The 22,125-nt window shown below is 46.0% G+C and overlaps 1 protein-coding gene across 1 annotated transcript; it reads right to left on the bottom strand.

Annotated features, from left to right (window-relative positions):
* Nucleotides 1–5,045: 5,045 nt before the first annotated feature.
* LOC120685153 (laccase-15-like) lies at nucleotides 5,046–8,414 on the bottom strand. The gene is made up of 6 exons (XM_039966981.1): nucleotides 8,298–8,414; nucleotides 8,018–8,169; nucleotides 6,755–7,002; nucleotides 6,525–6,641; nucleotides 5,432–6,433; nucleotides 5,046–5,185 (listed from the first exon to the last, which is right to left on the bottom strand). Exons 1-6 carry the CDS (start codon nucleotides 8,412–8,414, stop codon nucleotides 5,046–5,048), a joined length of 1,776 nt encoding a protein of 591 aa, XP_039822915.1.
* Between the last annotated feature and the right edge of the window lie 13,711 nt (nucleotides 8,415–22,125).

Below are 22,125 nucleotides of genomic sequence, written 5' to 3'. Positions count from 1 at the left end.
GTCAAACTATATAGTAATCATTCTCTAAAAAGCAACAAATCAATTCTACCTTGCTCAAATTAATGAACAAATTAATAAATCATGCTCATTTTTCCTCATCCTTAAAATCCTTAAAATTTTGCATAATAACATATACACATGTCCCCGTGAAATAATTCAAAAAAATTACTCTAAATGTGTCATAGTCAAACTATCTAGAAAACCTTCTCTAAAAAGTAACAAATCGATTCTATTTTACTCAAATTAATGAATAAATTGGAAAATTATGCTCATTTTTCCTCAACCTTAATATCACTATTTTCTTTATCTAGAAAGCATGAAACAAAGAATAAACACCGTGAAAGAAGCGTGGAAGAAGCTACTAACCTTTGGTGCACTTGGATGGGTGAAATCCTCACAAATTTGGGGGAAAATGGGCAGCACCTCCCCTCTAACACGCCATGAGAGATAGGAGGAGCTCGGCCAAATGAAATGGTTGGGCTGGGGAAGAAGGAGTGCCTGGCTTATACGGGGTAAGTTAGTGCCGGCTAGTGGATTTAGCCGGCACTAAGTGTGGACGTTTAGTGCCGGCTAGATTTACCAGCCGGCACTAACATGCAATTGACCAAGTTAGTGCCGGCTCGAATCACCAGCCGGCACTAACGTGTCTTTTGACCGTTGTGGCAGACGGGCTGACCGTTGGGGGATGGCATGTTAGTGCCGGCTGGAGTTTCTAGCCGGCACTAACGTACCCGCTTTATACGGTTCATGCACGTTAGTGCCGGCTCCTATTTGACCGGCACTAACGTGCTGGTACCAATGAACCATACTCCAACAGTGATAGTATCATGAATGGATGGTCCTGTTAATTTGACACTAGTAAACTGACCAAGTATATATGTTGCTATTTGTTTGCTGCATGCACGCACACCGAGTTTGTGCCGTACGTATATGTGTAGCTATATGACAGGCAACGCAAACTTAAATGTATACTGTTTCAGCACTAGTCATACTTTTAAATTTTGAACATGTATGTGATGAAACCTCCCTTGCAAAGAAAATCGTTTGTGGTTTAGTCAATTAATGCAACAACCAGGCGCCACAAGATGAGCATGCACATGAACAAATTACAAATTAATCACAATCTAAAACAGACAGGTGTTGAATTATTTTAGCTGTTGTGACAAGTTATTATATATAATATATCTTACGACGGATGCAAAGACCAGGTGCTACCAGGTTAGCGTGCACAAACTATAAGTTACTCATCACAAGTTATCTCTGTGGGCGGCTGTCCAGGCCAACAACGGAATTCTTATTATTTGACTTGTCTGCAGCCTGTTTCAGGTTTCAACATCTGTCATTTGAGTTTTGACTCCAGCTAGAACTCAAACTTGAACTCGTTTTTTCTACTACAAGCAGCCATGCACAATATAATATAACCTCAGCTAGTACGAGCTGTGGATGTAAATTCAGCAAGTTATATATGCTTTTTTCCTTAGTAACTAGTTTTTTATTTTTTGTGAGAACTTTAGATTATGAGTAGTCGAGAATGTCGAGGTGAAAACAAGCAAGGACTATTGGAAAAGCATGTAGTAGAGATCTCAATACAGCGGCAGCAGAGAGCAAGATTATATTAGCCGGAACTGCGGTTAAATCCAATCTTAGACTCGGTCAAAGTCACCGTTATCTGCGTGGTTACTTTTTCTAGATCAGCCAAATATAATTAATGAACTCAGCAGGCGTGTGAGATCAGAAATTCACCTGCAGGTGGTAAAGATTGTTTGGATCACAAGAAACTTTAATGTAAACACTAATATCATATACATACTTTTGGGCAAAGTGCAAACTTTATTAGGTGAGAAGAAGCCCAATGCAAGTTCATCAGATGTCTTTTCTGAACTTTTGACCATGTTGAAATATTGACATTTGACAGGGTAGGAAGTAGGAACGAACCTCGTGCAGGTAGACTTGGCGTTAAGGATGCAGCAAATTGGGAAAAGTAACTAGGTTGTTTACCATATCCGTGCAACAAGCATATGCACAAAAAAATCGCATTGCTTGTCAGTTGTTCATGCTGAAAAGAAGATGCATACAATTTGGATACTCCTGCGTGCAACACATTGTTATTCTAACGGAAAGGCTCTTCGGAGACCCCATGTGAGAGAATCGCTAGATGATAGCCGTCGGCAACAGACTGGAGCGTGAGGTTTTACTCTCTTTTCTTCATTTCTTATCCCACCAATGCAAGCCAATGCAATTCGATTGAGAAGCCAATTCTTCTCCCATGGCGGTAGCCGCCTCATTGTCGACATCTATTACAAGTAGTTTTTTTTTTATGAAACAGGAGAGGAACTCCTACTGACTATATTATATTAAAATAAGAAACAAAACAGAAGGGGACATCTATTACAAGTAGTTTATGCTACTTGAAATAATCGCATAGCATGACTCCTCGCTCGGACCATTTTCTTCCACTGTTAGAATACTTTTCGCTGTTTGTAGAACGTTTAATTTGTGTATCGACTGTTGCAACATCAGTTACACCGAAAAAAGTAAGCGGAAAATGTTCCGATAGAAGAGAAAAAAATGTTCGACCAAATGAGTAAGTGAAAAATGTTCTGATGAGAAGGAAAACAATATTCCACCACAGGCGGAAACCCATTTCAAACGCAGTGATTCACCATTGCCGGATTTCATAATATTGACGTGCCTTCCACGGATTTCTGTCTTCCTCCCTAGTGCCTATAGTTCCGGCCTGCACGATCTTGCCTCTGTGCCACCGCCTTTTTACAGTGTACTCCATCTGTTCCAAATTGTAAGCCATTTCAACTTTTTTTGGAGTGTCAAAATATTTCAAGTTCGATCCAATTTATACAATAAAGTACTAGTATTTATGATACCAAATAAGAGTAATTAGATTCTTCATTAAATACACTTTCATAGTATATCTATTCGGTGCTATAAATCTGAAATATTTTCTATAATTTTGGTTAAACATAAAAATAGTTTGAGTCTCTTAAAAAGTTTGAATGAAGTGCAATTTGATACTGAGGGAGTAGTACACTAAGATATTAATCCTAATGTAGCATCAGGCGAGTGCAATGGGTCAAAATAACAGAGGAACATTTGTGTTCTTATCCCTAATCTGAAGTATTATTACATTTTTACTCTTGTTTAATTTTATAATTTTGTATTTTAACATAGTCAATAGTCAAAATAGGGTAAATCTCTAAATACCAAGGTTAAAATTGCATTAACTTATATAAAATAAAGTGCATAATCACGAAAATAAAAAAAAAAGTCAATTCGCAGTTAAACTTCCAAGTAAGGGCAAGAACACCACAAAAATAGGGGTAAGAATCTTCTCCCAGGTTTGAAATATTTTTTTTGACGTGTTTTACGCTTTGGTACTGGTTGGTAAGTTACTTTTAGTACGAGTCATGCAACCGATACTCATCGAGACTTTTAGTTTCGGTCAGTACTACAGAACACAACATTAGTCCCGGTTGGCAACTATATTTTATCCGGGACAAATGTGCCCAACATTTTTTATCCCGGTAGATATAGACTCGGGACCAATGTAATTTTTAGGAAACAAAAAAAAATCAGCCAGGTCGGCTCTCTGCACGTGCTTCTCCCCATTTCTAAACATTTCTCCAAAATAGCAATCACAAAATCAATTACAATCACAAATAAATCTATCACAAAATCAATCACATCCACAAAAGATTCATTCACAGATCAATCCCAATCATATATATACATATTAAAAAAAACTCAAGTTTGACAGGCCGCCGCCGGATGCGCCGAGCGCCCTCGCCGGGGCTAGCTGGCCGACGGCCGCGCCCTCGGAGCCAGGCAGCACCTCCCGCCGGAGCCAGGCCACGCCAAGCTCACTGGGTACCCGCCCGCGCCGATCATGGGCGAAGGCATCTCGCCGGCCCCGCCAGCGCCGGTGCCTGGCGGCGGCTCGCCGGCCCCGCTGGCGAAGGCGGTGGTGGTCGGGAAAGCTAAGGGAGGGAGGGAGGAAGGGGATCGGAGGAAGCCCTGACCGGCGGTGGAGAGATCTTGAGGGAGACAGAGGAGGGGAGCTGTGGCCTGTGGAGATAAATAAATTGATGGAGTCGGTTTTTGTCCCGGGTGGAGACTTCACTTGGGACTAAAAAGTCCCCTTTAGTCCTGGGTGAAGTCATCAACCGGGACTAAAACATTTGGTCCCGGCTGGTGACTCCACCCGGGATTAAACATGACTTTTTAGTCTCGGGTGAAGTCATCAACCGGAATAAAAAAATCTTTTTTTTATCTCTCACCGGCCCTAGACTTTAGAACCGGGACTAAAGACTTTATTGGTCCCGGTTTCAACCACAGCCGGGATAAATGTGTAGGATCAAAGCCCTGTTCTGTAGTAGTGAGTGGTTCAGTACCGGTTGCAAAATTGGTACTAGCATACCTTATAATCCGGTACTGATGGCCTATTTTCAAGTAGTGATCTTTTAAAGAAATTAAAAACTCTTATAAAGGCTAAAAACCTTTTTGACAAAGAGCGTTGTAATAATACTGATCAAAGGCCGTAACTTAGCTAGATGTTTATTTTTTTTACTGACGCCTTTTGCCATCAGATGTAATTGCTTGGTGATTTCAATCAACCTAGTCGCTGCAAGGTTTTCATAAGGATTGCTTGGCTAGGGTAGTATAAAAAACAATATAATGTCCAAACATCATGTAGACAGTCATATGTTCCTAAGATCACACTTTTACCGTTAAGAGAGCACATAAAGCATGGTCATATCACAACTAGCATGTTCTGATATAAAGGATCTTGAAATACAGATGTTGACGATTGAATACCGTAAAAACATACAAACTAAATGTATATGTATTAGCATACAACCTCCTGATTAACAATCTTTAGACCCAGCTATATTTTTGATATTTCATATCAAAATACATGGTCATCATTGTTTATTTTTGTGTCTTCTTTGAAAGCTAGTGCTTGGACCTTTTAGACTGCATCCATGAATAATACTACAATTTCCTAGGATATGGTAGAATTCATGTCATTCTTAGATATGGCGACATGATGGAAAATCCGCAGGTGGTGCCGGGAGGGATGTGTCCGTAGTTAACCCATCCTCTACGATGAACAATGCTACCATGCCCATCGTAAGATGAAACCCAAAATGACAATGCATGTACCATATACCTGTATACCATTACAAAAAGTAAAGTATTATATTAGATATTGGGGATGCTGCTTCAAAGCTAACAACAGAAAGTATGACGCACATCTAAACAGATCTGTAGATTAAATGAAATTTAATAGCTTCAAATTCAACAGAAAGTAAAGATTAAATAATTATCTTCAGAAGATTTGTTAATGTCCTCAAAGGTCAACCCTTGATAATTTTAGACTTTATCAGGAGAAAATTATTGTAAGTCCTATACGCACCTGGGTTATCTGCGACGAAGCGGATAGCGACCCACCCAAGCCTTGGGACATGCACGGTGTTCTTGATGGCTGGATTCACAAGGTTGTACCTTGCCACATCCCTCGCTGCATCATAGTTTCCTTCCCCCTGAGCGAGCACGAACACATCATGCCCATGTAGGTGCATCGGGTTCGACTCACTCTGCAACAGCGCGGTACCCTGGAACACCACCTCCACCACCGTGCCATGGCGGAAACGTCGTGCGAGTGCCGCCTTCGATGTCGGCTCCAGCTTCGCCTCCTTGGGTCCTGGTGGGATGAGGGCTGGGTCGGTGTAGTTAAACACCCGCGGGGCCTTGTCTGGGAGTTCTTGCAGCAGCATGTCCATGCGGTTGGTGTTGTGGTAGTGTAGCTTCAACAATGGCGTGGCTACCGCCGGTTGCTGGAAGGAGATGTTGTTCATGGTCGCCACCGTAAAGGTCTCATTACTCTGGCTCCTCTTGCAGGAGTGTCCTCGCCGGCAGACGGTGCCCAGACCGAGTGTGATGAACAAGCGCTCATCAACTTGTGTCGGTACCGGCGTGGGCTGATGAGGATGGTGTAGTAAGCCGGTCAGGTTGGCATGGAAGTGGAGCGATGGCATCAGGTCATCCTGGTCAGGCATCTCAGGTGACACTGGAGTATCACCGGCGGGTGCTTGTACTCTGCGATACTGGACTATTCCTCTTGTGATCAATACCGGACTCTGCGGGTCTGGCTCTGGCGACTGGTTGGGCAGGGCTACCATGTAGTATCTGCCGGGAGCTGCGTCGGCGACCACAAGGGCATCCATCGTCTCGCCAGGTGCAATGGCGATGACATCTGTGGTGTAGGGGGTAACATAGTTGGCGTCTGAGGCAACCACCGTGAACTTGTGGCCGGCGATCTTCAAGTAGTACTCGGCGAAGAGCGCGGCATTGATTACTCGTAGCAGGTAGGTTTTGCCGGGTTCCACATCTAGCACGTATCCATCCTCAATGGAACCTGCAGATTTCAACTCAAGTGCAATGAACACAGAGTGTATTTCGACATGGTTACATACTAACATGGAGATACATCCAAAGTAATTGATTACCAGAGCAGTTGTAGAGATCTCCAAGCTTTCCATTTATTGTCGATGCACCGAAGTAAAGATCGACACCGTGTGCTATGCCCCAATCTGCACGTTCAAGGTCCATCTGCCACCACTCACCTGCCATTATACCAAGAACACAAGAAAAAGAGTTTAGACAGAAGCATAGCATGCCTGCTAGGTACTTCTACAACAGTGTCAAATTCGAAAACAATTCAGCTTTCATATAGAACCTAAAATGATGGGGATCTCCTTGTGAGGCTTTGGAAATGGATACGAGCTGGCCCCGTGTCTTGGCCGGATGACTAGAGCACCGTGCACGGTTGCCTGGAGGAAGGCAACATGAGCATGCCACCACAGTGTTCCTTCTTGCCCAGCAACGTTAAACTTGTACGTGAAGTTGTGGTTCGGTAGAATTGGGCACTGGGTGATCATTGGCACCCCGTCTGCCCAACAGTTGAGCTGCTGCTTCACGCCATGCCTGCATCGCAAAATATAGAAGAAGAGATTCAGAAAATAAAAATGAAACCTGATTTGCCATTTCTCAAGTGCCAGAAACTAACTTGTTTTTCAATCCTATCTTAGGCAGTGGCACTACGTATGTACTATATAGAAACTGCATTTAGTCCCAGTTGGGAAACCCCTGCATTCTGCAAGACTTGAACCCAAGACCTCTTGTCTTGCATGTAGCTTCTTTAGCATCCCCACACCTACACAACATGTGTAACTTTGGATGTGATACTATCCTTTTAAACTAACCCGTCAAGAACCCTTTAGTTTCGGTTGATAACCCCAACTGGGACTAAAGGACCCTTTAGTCCCGATTGGTGTTACTAACGGGGACTAAAAGTCATCTGACAACCATAAAATTTAGACATAGGACTAATGATCTCATTAGTCTCGGGTCTAAACTCTACCGATGTCAGACCTGGGGCGACGGGATACCTGACGTGGCGCAGTCCTGTACGAGATATGGGATATGGGGCATGTCCTATACCCATAGGTCATGTAACTACTCGTATAGATTTCAAACTAGTCGGTATAGATAGAAACCACCCTATCTCCCCGGGCTATATAAGGGCGGGCAGGGACTCTCCAAGGCAATCTATTCCCCTAAAATTATACAAACCACCACACAGGATGTAGGGTATTACGCAACTCGTAGTACGAACCTATCTAAACCCTCGTATTGCTTGCACCATCGTGTTTCTGATCTCGGCGATCCCCTACAAACAATCTACTACCTTAGGGTATACCTAGGTAGGCTAGCCGGTAAAACACCGACAACCGATACAAAAAAGAGGGATGGATGTGGGTTTCTCTACTAGTGTGTATCAACGCTGAAGTATATTTTAAGCACATACACACCGTCGAGATCATCCAAACGTGGTGAAATTTATGTTTTGTTTTCTACCATGGTGAAAAATGTGTTGCTAGAACGGTAATGGTTAGGTTGTTTTTATTTAATTTGTGACAACCAAAGGATTGGCAATTACCAGTGGATTGTTAAGTCATAGGGTGACTTGTTGACCACATGAACGGTCACCGAATCTCCATCTGTGACCTCTATCGCTGGCCCTGGGAACTGCCCGTTCACCAAAGTGACCAGCGTCTCGTTGCACAAGTGCGTCATTTTCACCTGGCTCACCTACATACATGCATATTCCAACAAATAATCAAGCGTGCAAATGTAATCTTCATTGTCTTTCCTGAATTTTGTACGGATTCTGATGAATGTTACGTGGAGTTGAAACCATGGATGCTCATCATGCTTACAATAAAGGTGTGTTCGACGACAGCAGCCATGGCCGCTGGTGGAATAATGGCATGGAGGAAGATGACAGCAGCAATGGTGATTGCAGTGGACGCGTCAGGCAAGCTCCAGCACTTCATTGTTTGCAAGTTTATCTGGTTTGTTCGATCTGCAGTATACTTCTTTGCAGTACTGCATACATGTCTATATATAGTACTTCATGGTAGGTATAAGTGGTCAATTAGCGGCTGTGTTTGACAAACTACTAAAATAATAATAAATGTCTATCGTGACTTTATAATTGTTTGCAGCGTTGACGAAGATCCTGTAACCCTACCAAACGAGGATTTTTTTTCCTTCTTTATTTTAGCATATGCAAACAAGCTAATGCTAGGTTGGCAGACGCCGTACAACACAAGGAGTTGCCTGTTGGATTGGCATATCCTGACTAGGTGTGATTTCAGATTGATGCATATGCAATGTTGGATTAGATAATTGTAAAGGTAGAATCAATTAATGATCATGTTAATCTTGCCATGTATTAATGATCATGTTAATCTTGCCATGTAACCTGGTCAAGTATAATGCAGACTTAACTATATACTGATTCAGTCAGCACTACAAATGCTTTCAAAAAATTTTAATCTGTGGTGAAATTAATCTTCCTTGAAAAAGATCATTTGTGGTTAAATAAATAAATTTGATTTTTTTTCTTTTTGATAAATTTGACAAATATGTGTCATTTCTAGGACCCATCGGGAAATTGGTGCTAGAAATGAACCATTTATAGAACCGATCATGTAGCACTAAAGCCCGGTCCTGGAATTCTTTTTTCACCAGCCCTGTAAACACATTTTGGCACCGTGTTAGAGAAAACAGTTCAACCCTAGGACATATTATATATTTTTTACAGGAAAGTCCAATTTCCACCCTTCAACTAGCTCAATAGTTTGATGATCAACCTTCAACTACAAAACTGAACACCAGGAGCCATACAACTATCCATACCAGTTCGTAAAAGTGCCGGAATGCTTACACTACACTTACAATGAAAAGAGATTATCTTATTTCTTCTTATCAAACCTACGGTCCCTAAAGTTCATGAACCGGTGAAGGAGATAAAGAAGCAGTAAGCTTCTTTGCCATATGCTTTTGAAAAAGTGATGCAATGTCTCCATCCCTCTTCATTGTTCATGGAATTTACAGAAACATAAAATACATCAATGATCATTAATCAACCCATGTATGATGTAGTCTCATTCCTCAAGTCTTGCATCTATTAATCCACATGACATCAATTATCATTTATTGATCTACTGATCTACTAATCTACTGGCCAGGGTTAATAAGGGAAATGGAGATTTACTTTTGACTTTGCCGGTTAGAGGATGGGGCGGGCCGGTGCCAGACGAACTGGCAGAGCCTCTATTGTCTGGGGGCAGGCCAGCGCTGGCGGCACTGTGGGCTGCAGCAGCCGACAGACTGGCCAGGCCACAGGTGCGGCGAGCCGGCGCTTGCAGTAGATCCGGTGGGTGCGGCTGGTGCCTGGTGGTGAGCCGCGAGCAGTGCAGCCGAGGAGAGGGAGTCGGGCAGGCCACTGGAGTCGGGGGTGGATCAGCGGAGGCGGCAGTGTCCGTGTGAGAACCCGAGGTGCGGGCGGAGGTCGGGTCGTTTGGGGCGTCCACGTGACGGCGCGACTGCACGAGGAGTCAAGGCGCATGTCGGGGTCAGGCATCCTCGTGAGGAGAGGCCGAGAGGGAGTCTGGAGCAGGGGCTAGGGGCGCAGGCCGATTCCGGGTGGGCTGGGTGGGCCGGATCTTAGGGTATGCCATGGCAATACCCGGACCACCATGTACTACGGGGGCCTGTAGGTCCGGCCATGAAAGCATCAGTGTTTAAATAAATTCGATATACACATCACAAAAGCAGTTGAATCCCGGGATGGAGTATGTTTTCTTTGTACTGAAAGCTGGTATGCACTGTACTGAATCCCATCTTCTGGACGGCACTTTCTCTGAATTTCAACCCAGAATGAGAGATGCATAGCGTTGCTCGGACGTACAACGGATGCAAAGACCAGGTGCTACTAGTCGATCTTGCACAAACTATAAACTAATCACTTGCTAAAAAGGCAGATGTGGACATTGTTTAGTCCTTGTGACCGTTTCAAGTATGTTTCAAGTTTCAACCTCATCTGCCTTTTGGGTTTTGACTACTCATGGATTTAAACTTGAACTTTACTAGTAGTGGATTTGAATTCAGCAAGAATTAATGATATTTCTTGTTTCTTCACGAGAAATAAGGTATATTAGGTAAACACCTTTTAAGGTCAGCGTAATGAACTCCCTAATCCTCTAGTTTCTTCAGGCGTGAGATACAAGAGAGCTAAATTAGTCAATATTGCGGATAATTACAATATAAGCTGCGTAATCACTTTTGGAGGTGAGCGTAATGAACTCCCTAATCCTCCGGTTCCTGCAGGCATGCGATACAAGAATTTCATCTATACGGGTGAAGATTATTGATTGGATAAAAAGAAACTTTTTGGACAATAAAGTAGCTAGCATGATGAAGGAACTCCAAGTTCAGATATCTTTTTTGAATTTTGACAACGTTGAAATATGGACCACACCACGGACAAACAACGTGCAGGTCACTTGCCTAATCAGCAGCAAATTGGAAGAGGTAACTAGCTTTTACCACACCCATGCAGCAAGCATACACACAAACTTTTTACCTTGTCAGCTGCTCATGAAAAGAAGACGCATAGAACTTGCCTCTTCCGTTTGTCCTGTCGCCAGACACTCCATGGAAAGTGAACATCGAGATCTCGTCGAGGGATGTTTGCAAAAAAAAAAAAATGGATTCAAGAAAATCTGAGGTGAGATTTCGATTGGTGAGGTCCTCTAGAGAAGCATCGTGGCTCCTTGCTCGCACTCGCACGCCAAATTCTGAGCTTCTTCCAATAAACATTGTGCCAAGGATTGGAGAAGCCTCGTGCATACAACGAGCAATGATGGCCGCGTTGCACTCGTATACCAGCCTACCGGGCCGTAGAGAGAGGACACTACTACAAAACGGGCCATCCCAAACGCCTCATCACCACCGGTTCAAACCGATCCGGTGGTGATGTCTAGCTATCATCGCCGGGTCGTAATATGAAACGACGGTGATAGCTAGACATCACCGCTAGGTCATGATACGGTATGGCTGTGATGTCCATTATTTTTATTTCTTCAACCTTATCAAGTCGCCTTCCTCTCCTATCACTGTCTCTCTTTGGTCCGTCTTCCCCGTCTCTCTCCTTCTCCCACATCTCCCTCCCTCTCCCGTCTCTTCCTCCCCCCGCACCTCTCTCTCTCTCTCTCTCTCTCTCTCTCTCTCTCTCTCTCTCTTTTCCAGATCTCCCTCCCTCTCCTGTCTCCTCCCCCCTCTCTCACCAAGGAGCAGCGGCGTATGCCCCTGGAAGGCAGCACATGTCCCCTCTTTCTCTGCTCCCAGATCATCCTCCCTCCCACGTCTCCTCCTCTCTCCCTCACCCGGGAGAAGCAGCACAGGGCCATGGCGGCAGGCTCGCATCCCGGCGCCCAACACACGGGCATTCCCTAATGCCCCCTCTCCCTTCTTCCACCACCACTGCCTCCCCTCCCTTCTATAGGGCGCTCGTGCGGAGGGGTGCGGCGACACGGGTGGTGGGGCACAGAGGCGGCGCGAGGAGCTCGCGGAGGCGGCTGTCAGCGTAATGGGAACGGAGGTACCCATAACCCCAGACTAATGCGCGATTAAGAAAAAGGAGGCCCACCAGCGGGCGTCAGCTAGCTATGTTAGCCGAGTGCAGCTAGGGCCCTCACCCAGAACAACTGCCCACGGAGGTGGGCGCCCCCCTGGAACGGGCCGGGCTCAGCCCGGCACATTAAGCCCGTGTCAGACCCGGGGTAGCGGGACTGCTCACAGGCGTAGAATATTCTAGAGTAAGGGATAGCTCATAGATGTACCTTACCTCTGTTGTAAACTACCCGAATAGGCGTAGAACTGGCTGCAGTACAAATAAAACTATTCGATCGTAATGTAGAAGGACTCCAACTGTACTCAGCTAGGACTTTTCATGTAACCCTGTCCCCCCGGATATATAAGGGCGGGCAGGGACCCCCTCGAAACACATCAACACCTAAGGCAATACAAACCGCCACACAGGACATAGGGTATTACGCAACTCGCGGCCCGAACCTGTCTAAATCTTTGTGTTCCTTGCACCATCGAGTTCCAGAGCCGTCGATCCCTACCTACAAACCCTACTGCTAAGGTAGGGGACTCGGCGAGTTCATCGGCGAGTTCGATGGCCACTTTTGCTTTCAGCACCACGACGCCTCCCAGAGGCGCCACCTTCATCTTCGGTTCGTGGGTCTGCATCGACAATGGTTCAGGCGGCTTCGATAGCCACTTAACCAACTCTCCCACGCTGAAGAATCCTACGTCGGAAGATTCCAACAAGTTCGCCAGATCTCATGATCGCGGCATTACATTGCTTCTCGACCTCGCCAAGGAGATCGAGCCAAAACTCGAAGACAACTCGAGTTCTACTCGGACTCAGATTGATCTCAAACCGAAATCTACTCGGATTGGGACTCTTCTTGCGCAACCTGTCTTTGGTCTGCGCAATTCATCATCTGCTTACAAACAGATGATTAAATCCATCTATGAAAGTAGCTTGGATCGCCCACTTCACGTTGAAAACCAATCAGCCATCGCTAGCCGGGAGGCACCCGTTTTTGACGTTTACCCAGATCCAATCGAGTCGCCTCAAGACAGCCTGGATTTCATCACCAATGCGCTGGCCAAGATGCAATTCAAATCTTGCCGAGGCCACACTCTCTCAGAACTACTCGACAACCTGCGAGAAGTCGCTAGCATTGACGATCTCCCGTTCCAACACGGCGCTCCCCTCGTAACCGAGAGGGAAACTGACTCTGGTGGAACTGTCCTAGCTGATTACGGATCAGACCTGGAAAGCTTCTCTCGCGAACGTTTGGTTCCGGTAATCATCCAGCATGGGGAAGCTCCAAGCCACCATGATCCAAACGAAGCCTTGGATCAGATCTCAGTAGACAATCTGACCCAAGACGCTCCAGCTGATGAAGACAAAGTTACTTGTACAGCCCGCAGGGAAAGGAATCAACGCAAAGAAGTGCGTAGGACTCGTGCGGCCGAACGTGCCAAACTTCCGCCACGCAACCTCAACAACGAATTCAACAATGCTGCGGATCCTATTTTCATAACACCAATCGCCACAATGACAGAAGCAACCCTGCGACTCATGACGATGCCCTAGAATCCCGAGCTGGAACGAGTCATAAATCTCACTAGAAACGCTGTTGAACAACTCGAGAGACAGAACCCCCTGTCCTCGCTTCACGGTACGTGGTCAAGAGCTACTGCAACAACAATACCTCAAGCAAACCATACCCCCGGAGACCACCAGCGTCAACAGCACCAGAACCAAAGATATCTAGAAGATCAAGAAGTTGCGAGCAGCCACCGCCCCAGGGGTGGCCAACCACCAGTAATCCAAGCCCCCGGGCCTCAGCCGCACCGCAATGACAACCGTCGGCACAACAGGGAAGAGGTAGCCGATTCTATCATGGACGCACGGGATATCATCAACGCAAGACGCAGAGCACAGCTTGCAGACAACTCCGATCGCTTCCTCGCCCTCAGCAGAGTCTTCGACAACATTGAGTACCCAAAGGATTTCAAGCCAACAAATGTCCAGAAGTACGACGGTAAGCAAGACCCTGCTCAATGGTTACGTTTATACTCGACCGCTGTTAGTGTTCCAGGGGGAGACACCAACACCAAGGTCCTCTACTTCCCGATGGCCCTGGAGCCCGCACCCCTCACGTGGCTCGTAAGCCTGGCGCGCGAGTCCATACACTCGTGGGATGACCTCAAGAAGGCCTTCATCGACAACTTCCAAGGGTCGCTACACCGAGTAGCTACTCGACACGCCCTGTCCATGTGCAAGCAGGAGCAAGGCGAGTCGATCAGATCCTACGTCAAGCGCTTCTTCGACACAAGAGCCACCATCTCCAACGTCGCCGATGATGACATCATCGACTACTTCCAAAGCGGCATCACCGTCCAGTCACTATACCGCGACTTTGGGCGTAATCGGCCCAAAACGGTGGTAGATCTACGTGACATGATGCAGCGCTGGGCAGGTGAAGAGGAGCAAGAACGCAGTCGCTTCCCCCGCCACAACAATGACAACAATGGGAAGCGCTTCAACGACCGTGGAGGCCCCAGCAACCAGTGGGATCCCGCGCGCAAGCGCAAGCCTGACGATACAGTCAGCACTATGGATCGCACCCCACGTGGTAAGAAGGGCGACAAACCGCAGGATCAGTTCGACAAGATTCTCCACACCAAAAGATGTCCAATCCATCCCAAGAGCAACCACTTGATGTGGGAGTGCACAATCTTGCGCAAATCCTTCCAGTCGGCACCTGCAGCTGCTCCAAAGAAAGAACAAGATAAAGATGATGAAGATGACAAGAAAGACCGTGACGGTTTCCAACAGCATCAAAACGTCGTCAACGTCATATTTGGAGGAGATCCTAGCTTCTCCAAGCGAGCTCAGAAGCTCCTACTCAGAGAGATCCTCTCAGTCGAGCCAGCAATTTAGAGGCCACTCAAATATAGCGAGGTCCCCATTAACTTCTCCAGGGAGAACCAGTGGACCAGCTTCTCTGAACCTGGAAAATTCCCGCTAGTACTCGATCCAGTCGTTCAAGGCTCCAAGCTTACACGAGTACTCATCGACGGCGGAAGTGGGCTCAACTTGATCTTTGCAAGTACATTGGTAAAGATGGGCCTCAACTATATGAGTCTGCTCACTCCAAGCAAGGCTCCATTTTATGGCATTGTCCCCGGGAACTCTTCTACACCAATCGGCTCGGTTACTCTCCCAGTCACATTTGGTACAGAACAGAACTTCCGGACAGAATACATCAAGTTCGAAGTAGCCGACTTCGAATCTTCCTACCACGCTATCTTGGGAAGACCTGCACTAGACAAGTTCATGGCGGTACCGCACTATGTTTACCTGCTCCTCAAGATGCCAGGCAACACAGGAGTCCTTTAACTACGTGGAGACCTCCTCAAGTCTTTTGAGTGCGACAAGGAAGCAATAGATCATGCCTCCACTATCCGGGTTCCTAGCTCTGTCAGTGAAATACTTGCCGCTGCCAAGGAACTCTCACTCAAGGACTCGATACCTTCTAAGAAGCCAAGTCATTCATCAGTTAAACCAACCGGTGATGTAGGCACGAAGACTATTCAGTTACAAGAGGGAGACGACTCCAAAACAGCTATCATCGGAACAGGACTGGGCGACAAATAGGAACTCGAGCTCGTCAACTTCCTTAGGACCAGCAGAGACGTATTCGCGTGGAAACAAGTGGATATGCCAGGGGTGTCCAAGGAGTTGATCGAGCATGCCTTAAAAGTCGACTCTAAAGCCATACCGAAGAAGCAACGGTTGCGGCGGTTCTCACCGGACAAGCGTGAAGCCATCAAGAAAGAGCTGGCAAAACTACTCGCAGCAGGGTTCATCAAGGAAGTCTACCATCCTGATTGGTTGGCCAACCCTGTGCTCATCTAGAAGAAAAATAATAACGAGTGGAGGATGTGCGTTGAATACACTGATCTAAACAAGCACTGCCCAAAGGATCCTTTCGGGCTACCATGCATTGATCAAGTAATCGACTCGACAACAGGATGTGTCCAGTTATCTTTCCTCGACTGCTACTCAGGGTATCATCAGATCGCCCTAAAAGAAGAAGACCAAATCAAGACGGCCTTCATCACCCCTTATGGGGCATACGCCTACAAGACCATGTCCGTTGGGTTGAAGAACGCTGGCGCTACCTACCAGTGTGCGATACAGCTGTGCTTCTCCGATCAGCTACATCGCAATGTTGAAGCCTATGTTGACGACGTCGTTGTCAAAACGAAGACCCAGGATCAATTCATTACTGACCTGGAAGTGACCTTCAACAGCCTCCGAAAATTCCGCTGGAAGCTCAACCCAACCAAGTGCGTCTTTGGTGTACCCTCTGGAAAACTACTCGGATTCATCGTCAGTAACCGAGAAATTGAGGCTAACCCAGATAAGATCAATGCCATCATGGCCATGGACGCCCCATCTATTATCAAGGACGTCCAGAAGCTTACAGGCTGCATGGCAGCCTTGAATCGATTCTTGTCCAGGCTTGGCGAACGGGGATTACCCTTTTTCAAACTCCTAAAGCGACAAGATAAATTCGAGTGGACTACAGAAGCCGCGGAAGCACTCGAGAGTCTCAAACATCATCTCCAGTCACCGCCGATTCTAACAGCTCCACTACCCGGCGAGGAATTACTCCTTTACATTGCTTCGACTACCCATGTAGTCAGTACGGCGATAGTAGTCGAACGACCGGAGGAAGGCCACGCTTATGGTGTTCAGAGACCAGTCTACTTCATCAGCGAAGTACTCTCTGAATCAAAGGTTAGATAGCCATCAATTCAGAAACTTCTGTATGGAATTCTAATCACCTCCAGGAAACTCCGGCATTACTTCGACGAATACAAGATCTCAGTCATAACTGACTTCCCATTGGGGGACATACTCCACAATCGGGATGCCACTGGACGAATCTCAAAGTGGGCAGTTGAACTGGGAGCCTTGGAAATCAACTTCAAGCCAAGAACAACAATTAAGTCACAAGCACTAGTTGACTTCTTGGCTGAATGGCGGGAAAATAAAATTCCAGCACCCCAGAACATTCCAGAGCATTGGGTGATGTACTTCGACGGCTCACTCAAGATCGACGGAGGCGGTGCAGGAGTTTTGTTCATCTCCCCCAAGGCAAAACAATTAAAGTATGTGTTCCAAATTCTGTTCAAGGTCTCCAACAATGAAGCTGAATACGAGGCATTGCTACACGGCCTCCGACTAGCAGTATCTCTCAGCATCAAGCGACTACTTGTTTATGGCGATTCACTACTCGTCGTTCAACAAGTCAATAAAGAATGAGACATCAACAAGGATACAATGGACGCATACGTTGCAGAAATCAGAAAGCTCGAAAACAAGTTCTCAGGATTGGAGATCCACCACGTCGATCGCTACAACAACATGGGAGCCGATGTCCTCTCCAAAATTGGGTCCACTCGAGCAGCTGTTCCACCAGGAGTTTTCGTCCATGAACTTCACCACCCATCAGTCAAGGAACAAAGCCAACAAGCTACTGACATGAAGGCCCCGGCCACAGTCAGAGAAGTGCTGATGATTGAAGCAGATTGACGGACTCAGTTTATCGACTTCATCAAGGAATTCAAGCTTCCACCACATGTCGATCACAAAAGCGCTGAAGCTGCCCGCATCATCAGGCGTAGCAAGGGTTTCGTTCTCGTCGGCGATAACCTATACAAGCGCTCTGCTTCCGGCATCCTCATGAAATGCGTTACCCTTGAAGAAGGCAAAGGCATACTCAGGGAGATACATGAAGGAGTTTGCGGCAATCACGCCGCGTCAAGGACACTAGTCGGCAAGGCTTACAAGTCAGGATTCTTCTGGCCAATAGTCATTTCAGATGTAGAAGACCTTGCCAGATGATGCCCAGGCTGCCAATTCTTTGGCAAAAGGACTCACGTTCCAGCACACAACCTGATAACAATCCCTCCATCATGGCCGTTCTCCTGTTGGAGTTTGGACATGATCGGACCATTAACCGTAGCTCTAGGAGGATTCAATCATGTGCTGGTAGCAGTCGACAAATTCACCAAGTGGATCGAGTACAAGCCTATTGTCAAGATTTCATCAGATCGAGCAGTGGATTTCATATCTGACATCATCCACCAATTTGGTTTTCCTCATACCATCATCACAGATCTTGTCTCTAACTTTACGTCTCAGTTGTTTTGGGATTTCTACGACAAATCTTGCATCGAGGTCAATTATGCCTCAGTGGCTCACCCTCGAGCAAATGGTCAAGTAGAGCGTATCAACGGCCTAGTACTCGATGGCTTGAAGAAAAGACTCTACGATGCTAACACCAAGAAAGGTGGCAAGTGGATTCAAGAATTACCCCATGTGGTATGGGGGCTGCGAACGCAGCCTAGCAAAGCAACCGGACAGTCTCCCTTCTTCCTCACCTATGGATCAGAAGCTATACTACCCGCAGATATTATGTGGAAATCTCCAAGAGTAGAAGCCTATCAAGAAGGAGAAGTAGATGAAGCTCGACAACTTGAGTTAGACTCAGTCGAAGAGGCCAGAATCAATGCCTTAACTCAGTCGGCTAGATATCTTCAAGGAGTCAGACGCTATCATGATCGCAATGTCCAGCAAAGATCTTTCAACATTGGAGATCTAGTACTACGCAGGATTCAGGATGAGACAGGACTGCACAAGTTAAATTCGAGATGGGAGGGCCCATTCATCGTAACCAAGGTTACAAGATTAGGATCATACAGAATCACTGATGCAGACGGCAATGAGGTGCCAAATTCCTGGAACATTGAGCACTTGCGCAAGTTTTATCCTTGGTCCAAGCATTTTAATGGTGTTAGTGGATTTCTTTAATAAAGCAAGGACCCTTGTTGGCATATCGACTATATTTAAGGCAATCTGATAGCATCACCAATTCAGGATAAGCTTACACAATTCTCCATCAGAACAACTATACAAGCCGCATCCTTTCCCTTAATATAAGGGCACAACCTACTCGCCTAGCTCGAGAAGGTGAATGGATACCTTTACTAGTTGTCCATCTTGGGTAACTCGACGGAGTTCATCCTAATAGGTCAACTATAAGGAACTCCAGCCTTGTTGTAAAGGCAAAACTACTCGCTTGCTCGAGTACGTTATGGATACTACTACATTTTGTCCATCTTGGGCAACTCGACGGGGTGCGTCCTAATAGGTCAATCTTAGTAGTTACTCCAGTCTACAAGTTAGACACCTTACTCGCCTCGCTCGAGTAAGTTTTGGATATCTTTCTGGCATTTACATCTTGGATAACCCGACGGGGTTCATACCTAATAGTTCTGCCTTAAGGATTACTCCAGTCCTTGGCTAAAGGAAACCTTACTCGCTTTGCTCGAGTAAGCCTTGGATATCCCTATGACATTCACGTCTTGGGCAACCCGACGGGGTTCGTACCTAACAGTTTTGTCTTATGGATTACTCCAGTCCTTGATAAGGACACACTACTCACTTGCTCGAGTAGTTTATGGATACCTTCACAAGTTTCTCAAAACGGGTAGTCTGACGGGACCTATCCTAAATGATTAACTTTAAGGATCACTCCATTCAAGTATTCTACTCGATTAAGTTCATATTTATCCTACGGTATCAGTTCATTCTTCTGAAGACACACCAATAGGATACTAATTATGGACAACGACAAGAACCCAATGAAGATTACAGGAGTTGTTACAAGCAGTCTACTCTGCCATGTTCTTCAGGATTTCCTCCGCAATCACTTCTGATTCCTTATAATACTCTCGGAATTTCTCATCAGAGCAACTAGGAGCTATTCCTTTAGCTATCGGAGCTAAATCAAATCGAGGCAAGTACGACTCTACAACTCCTATCATGTGAGTTAGATAATTCTTGGAAGTAGCCGTCATAACGTCAAATATCTTCTGGGGAGCTTCTTCCAAACGCTCCACCAAGGACTTTCTACTCGACGACTCTTCTTCAGAATCAACCACATCCACAAGAGCTTGAGCTGCTGCAACTAGTCGAGTATGGTCTTCTGGAGAACATGAAAGAAAGATATTTCAATAATTGTTGGCAAGACAGAAAACAAGACAAAAGATCAAGTGCTTACAGGCTTGGGCAGTCTGCAATTGCTTTTGCAGCCTAGAGTTTTCCTCTTGAAGCTTTGATCTTTCTTCTTCAAGATCCTTAATCTGGCGTTTCATACCACAAACCTCCAGATGATGCTGCTAACTTGCTTCATAAAGCTTGTTCCGAGCAGCAAGGGCTAATTTGGCAATTATGGCTTTCTGTTCCTCCAAGATCTTCCGATTGTCTACAGTCTTGTATAAAGCATGAGACTTCAAGAAAGATCGATTGGCTACATCCCGTTACATCCAAAGCACGTCTGGTTAGCCATCAACAACTACTTGACAAAGTGTTGTCGGTCAAAACCCACTGGCGAGTAGCGACAGGCAACACGAAGAGCCGGGAGGCTGCCGGGGCGCTGGCTGGCACCGGTCCCTCGGTCAACGGCCCAGATCCTGGCACACGCTGATGCTTCCGGAGATGCAGTGCGCGCCACCTGACCTATACCCGATCAGAAAGGTGCAAACGTGCTTTCGATGGTTTGCTTACATGCACAAACACATGTAAACATTAGTCCGAGCCGTGGTCGGCTCCCCGAGATGACTCTTGCATCGGCTTTAAAGAGTCGATCGAGTCCCAGTGTCAGATCAGATCTGCATATCTAGATGTTAATAGATAAAGCAAATAACTGCAAAAACTGCTTCAATTAGATCTAGTTAATCCAATCCACAACGGTGAAAGCTTCACTGCTAGATCGGAATATCCTACACGTAATTAGGCCTAACGAGAGTAATAGATAACCAAACTTTAACCAGAAAAGAGGCCTAAGAATAAGCAAAAGCCGATTCCCGGATCTACCCCTATTAAGATCAGAGCAAAGCATCTAATACATTGCCGGATCATCCAATCCGTTTGCAAGGCCTAACCTAGCAGATATTAAGCCGATTCTTAAGTATAAGAACAAACCATAACAGATTAGATCTACTAGATAAAAAAAAGCAGGGTGTTATCTCTACGTGACTAATTCCTATGCAACGAGAAATAGCATAAGATTAATACATGATCACGCAGAGATAATATGATATTCGTAGATGATTAACAACAAGAGCATGATAGATCTACTAAAGGTCATGCTACGAACATCGGGATAACTAGCATTACTCGCCATCAAAAACGCTTCAGTACGAGTAATACCAAGGTAAAAGCAAGAACAATGCTGCCCTGATCACAAGAAGTGATCAGGGCAGCATGGTGCTTACTTGGATGAAATCCTAGGATTAGGGGTGGCGGTGCGCCGAGAATTGTTGTTGCGAGATGTGATGACGTTCTTCCTTTACGAATGTCATAGGGTACATATTTATAGTCCGGAGACTTGGAAAATAATATAAACTAACGTGTCCATATTGGACTCTATCTCTAACTGAACTTAAACCTAAAGGTACATGGCCCAGATGGCCCGAACGCCCACGCAGGAGCTGATTCGTAAGCCTCCTTTAATTTCTGCATTAAGCCCAACTCACTTGCGGCCCATTAATTAACCCTGTTAATTTATGGCGATAACACATGCCCCCCTGGTTTTGGCAATGATAATTCCAAAACCATCTCGTTGCTTCATCTCCCTGTTGATGCTCATTAAAACGCACTACAACCACCATGGAAGACGCAACGTCTCTGTAGCCGGCTCCTCGCAGAATGTGAAAGTGCCGATTCATCTTCCATTTTTTTTCTATTTAATCTCACCCTGAATCAACTCCTTTCACCACAAACTCGTCTTCCTCCCTCAGCCAAACAGCGTAGAGCACCCAAACCTCCTGTAGCCATGGCGATCTCCTCCTCCTCTGGCTCCAATTCCATCGGCTCCCCTCTTTCCCCCTCTTCCTCGAGTTCCTCTGTCTCCTCCCTCGACCCCATCTCCGAGAGCCAAGAGCCAATGCCGGAATACAACCCGACGGCGGCGCACGAGGCGCTCGCTCCTCTGCATTGGGATGCAGAGGAGTTCGACTTCGGGGTCGTCT

Source organism: Panicum virgatum, chromosome 8N (assembly GCF_016808335.1).
Source record: "Panicum virgatum strain AP13 chromosome 8N, P.virgatum_v5, whole genome shotgun sequence".
Classification (NCBI taxonomy): domain Eukaryota; kingdom Viridiplantae; phylum Streptophyta; class Magnoliopsida; order Poales; family Poaceae; genus Panicum; species Panicum virgatum.
The sequence above is the reverse complement of the archived record's forward strand: the minus strand, read 5'-3'. Positions and strand labels throughout refer to the sequence as shown.

What these genes read in the sequence shown, in the direction of transcription:
- LOC120685153 (XM_039966981.1), bottom strand. Translation starts at nt 8,414, where the DNA reads ATGAAGTGCTGGAGCTTGCCTGACGCGTCCACTGCAATCACCATTGCT. An exon ending in TCGTCGAACACACCTTTATT is followed by an intron (nt 8,170 to 8,297) that starts GTAAGCATGATG and finishes GCATGTATGTAG; the next exon opens with GTGAGCCAGGTGAAAATGAC. An exon ending in AGATCTCTACAACTGCTCTG is followed by an intron (nt 6,434 to 6,524) that starts GTAATCAATTAC and finishes TGAAATCTGCAG; the next exon opens with GTTCCATTGAGGATGGATAC.